This window comes from Durio zibethinus, chromosome 4 (assembly GCF_047325235.1).
Source record: "Durio zibethinus cultivar Kanyao isolate XHJ-2024 chromosome 4, ASM4732523v1, whole genome shotgun sequence".
In the NCBI taxonomy this organism is placed as follows: domain Eukaryota; kingdom Viridiplantae; phylum Streptophyta; class Magnoliopsida; order Malvales; family Malvaceae; genus Durio; species Durio zibethinus.
Genome location: NC_143165.1, coordinates 5,324,983 through 5,328,459, shown reverse-complemented (window position 1 = coordinate 5,328,459; position 3,477 = coordinate 5,324,983). Strand labels below are relative to the sequence as shown.

The 3,477-nt window shown below is 36.2% G+C and overlaps 1 protein-coding gene across 1 annotated transcript; it reads left to right on the top strand.

Annotated features, from left to right (window-relative positions):
* The first annotated feature begins 336 nt into the window (after positions 1-336).
* On the top strand, positions 337-2,235 carry LOC111287929 (cytochrome P450 78A9-like). Its single transcript, XM_022878625.2, has 2 exons — positions 337-1,427; positions 1,502-2,235. The coding sequence occupies exons 1-2, from the start codon at positions 435-437 to the stop codon at positions 2,132-2,134; spliced, it is 1,626 nt and encodes a 541-aa protein (XP_022734360.2). The 5' UTR covers positions 337-434; the 3' UTR covers positions 2,135-2,235.
* The last annotated feature ends 1,242 nt before the right edge of the window (positions 2,236-3,477 follow it).

Below are 3,477 nucleotides of genomic sequence, written 5' to 3'. Positions count from 1 at the left end.
ATTCTAGGTAAATATAAATATAATATTCAGTTAATAGGGTCGAGAGTAAATGAGTACACTACTTTCGACCTGTTTAGGTTTTATTCGCATTCAAAGTTTCACTTGTTGATTATTTATTTATTATTAAGTTAAATTAAAATTTAAAGTATTTAAATAGTTTACAAAATAATTAAATATTAAATTTGATAGACTTACAAATTTATTGAAATTTTTATTTTTTAATTTATTTAATAAATGACAAAATATATAATTTTAATGTCAATAATTATAATTTTATTAAGTTTAATTGTTCTGTTTAAGCTTTTTCGCCCCTATATAAATGGCTGCCAGACTCATTCGTTTATGCACCAAAATCAAAAAGCCAGCGTCCTTTTAAAGTTCTCCCTGTGCTTTGCTGTGAAGCCACCTTGACCTTTCAAATTATCAGTACTAGCATGTCTTCCAACATCATGAGAAGTGACACAGAGAGTGCCTGGGTCTTTGCCCTGGCATCCAAATGCCGAGCTTTTTCTCAAGAAAACATTGCATGGTCAATCTTGATCAGCTCTCTTGTCTGGCTAGTTATGAACCTGGTCTATTGGGCTCACCCCGGAGGTCCAGCTTGGGGCAAATATATGTTCAAAAACTGTTCCTGTCTTTCTGTTGCTGCTAACAAGCGAATTCCAGGGCCTAGGGGTTTGCCTCTACTTGGCAGCATGAACCTCATGGCCAGCTCCCTGGCTCACCAACGGATTGCAGCCGCTGCTGAGACGTGCAAAGCCAAGAGGCTTATGGCCTTTAGCCTTGGTGATACTCGTGTTGTTGTCACATGCAATCCGGACGTTGCAAGAGAGATTCTCAACAGCTCTGTATTTGCTGATCGTCCGGTCAAAGAGTCGGCTTATAGCTTGATGTTTAACAGAGGAATTGGGTTCGCTCCTTATGGAGTTTACTGGCGAACCCTGAGGAGAATCGCAGCCACGCACCTTTTCTGTCCTAAACAAATCAGAGCTGCAGAAGATCAAAGACGCCTGATTGCCTCTGAAATGGTCACCCTTTTTGCTCGCCATAACCAAACCTTTGGCGTACGCGAAGTGCTCAAACGGGCTTCCCTTAACAACATGATGGTTTCGATATTCGGACGAAAATATAAGTTAGATTCCACCAATAATGAAGTTGAAGAACTACGAGCTCTAGTTGATGAAGGGTACGATTTGCTGGGCACATTAAATTGGTCTGACCATCTTCCTTGGATAGCTGATTTTGACCCGCAAAAAATCAGAGTTAGATGCTCAAAACTTGTACCTAAAGTTAACCAATTTGTCAGTCGAATTATATCAAAACACAGGGCTCAAACAAACGGAAAAACTCGGGATTTCGTTGATGTTTTGCTTTCTCTCCAAGGTGCCGATAAGTTATCAGACTCTGATATGATCGCCATTCTTTGGGTAAGCTACATATATCCGACAGTATTTTTTTTATTTGAGTTTTGGGTACTAAATACTGTACTTTGTTTGTGTAGGAAATGATATTCAGGGGAACTGATACAGTGGCTGTCCTGATCGAGTGGATACTGGCCAGGATTGTGCTTCACCCTGATGTTCAATCCAGGGTCCATGATGAGCTTGACAAGATTGTTAGCAGATCAAGAGCCGTCGACGAGTCTGATGTAATGAACATGATTTATCTTCCAGCTGTGATCAAGGAAGTTCTGAGGCTTCATCCACCGGGCCCATTACTCTCCTGGGCCCGCCTAGCCATCGCTGATACAAGTATTGATGGGTATCACGTGGCAGGGGGGACAACAGCAATGGTGAACATGTGGGCCATCGCAAGGGACCCTCAAGAGTGGGCGGACCCACTTGAATTTATGCCCGATAGGTTTGTGACTAAAAAGGGTGAGGTGGAGTTTTCTGTGCTTGGTTCAGACCTTAGGCTGGCTCCATTCGGCTCGGGCAGGCGGACATGCCCCGGAAAGAACTTGGGGCTTACCACCGTCAGCTTTTGGGTGGCATCGCTTTTGCACGAGTTCGAATGGCTACCATCTGATCGAAACACTGTTGACTTATCCGAGGTTCTAAGGCTATCTTGTGAGATGGCCAGTCCTTTGAGTGTCAAGGTTCGCCCCAGACGTAGGTTAAGCCTATCTCACTAAGGTTTACTATTGTCATTGACAATTTCTATGATAATATAACAAATGGTATCTGAATATAGTACTATGTTATTCAATATGATATATTTAAAAAAATTTTAATATGATACAATAAATTAAGTTTTATATCCTATAATTTTGATATTACTAACAAATGGTTAGCTCAATTGACAAAGATCAACCTATTCGATGTAAAAATTTTGAGTTCAAATCTAGTCGATGATCGTTTATGAGAGTCATCTCGAATATACATCTTTAGTCACTTGTCTTAAGTTGTCGAATGTGACATATCTTACCATAACTTGAAAGATTGAATAATTTATTTATCCTCAAAATTTTTTCACATAAAAAAAATTTGGAATGGCTATAACTCTTTTTCTTTTGTCTTCCATTTTATTACTACATAGTACGTAAGAAATTATATATATATATATATATATATTGAAAGACATGGATAAAATTGTGTCATTAAAAGATGGAAGAAAGGGTCAATAGCAAAATCACACAGGTGGAAGGTCATAACAACAATACCATGAGTGTTAGGAATAATGATTTAAATCCCATAATAGATTTGTTTGAAATTGGTTAAATATTGCTTGATGGATAAAAAGACTTACAGAAAAAGAATTCTAAGAGAAAATGAATTATTAATAGGCAAGTTTGACTTGAAAAAAAAAATTCTAATAGGAAAAAGATTCTTAATAGACAAGTTTATATATTTATAAATAGATGAAGTCTCTATAAGATTAGGTGTGAAAAAAATGTAAGAGAGTTGTAGGGTACTGAAAGAGTCCACGTAGGTATAGTGCATGGGTGTACAAGGATATTGTTTATTTGGGTTGAGAATACTTCATAGGATTTAAGGAGATTGAAAATGCTTATGGGTATTGATTGTTGAGTGCTTGATATGATTTGTATGTTTGTAATTTTTTATAACTAATAGATCTTATTTCTCATTCGTAGATATAGATTAATTAGAACGAACCATTTTAAATTATTATTTCTTATGGGATTAATTGATTAATTATTTGATTTTGCTTTCACTAACTTGATTGGATAAGAAGCTTTTAGCCTAACAATGAAATCATTGAATTGATAAATTTTTAATTTGAAGAATATATCAATAATTGAATTGGCTTATTACAAAGTATGAATAATAAAGAAACATCGTCCAGTGTAGATTTTGGATTTTTAACTTGATTGGATATAAACTTCATTTGCTAGTAGACAACAAAGCAAGTATTAATCCAAAGAATTGTATTCTTAGAGTGACTTAAGGATGTCAATGAGTAGGATTTTTTTCATCTCTATCTTTGGATTTTTATATTATACTCATACTCATCCTC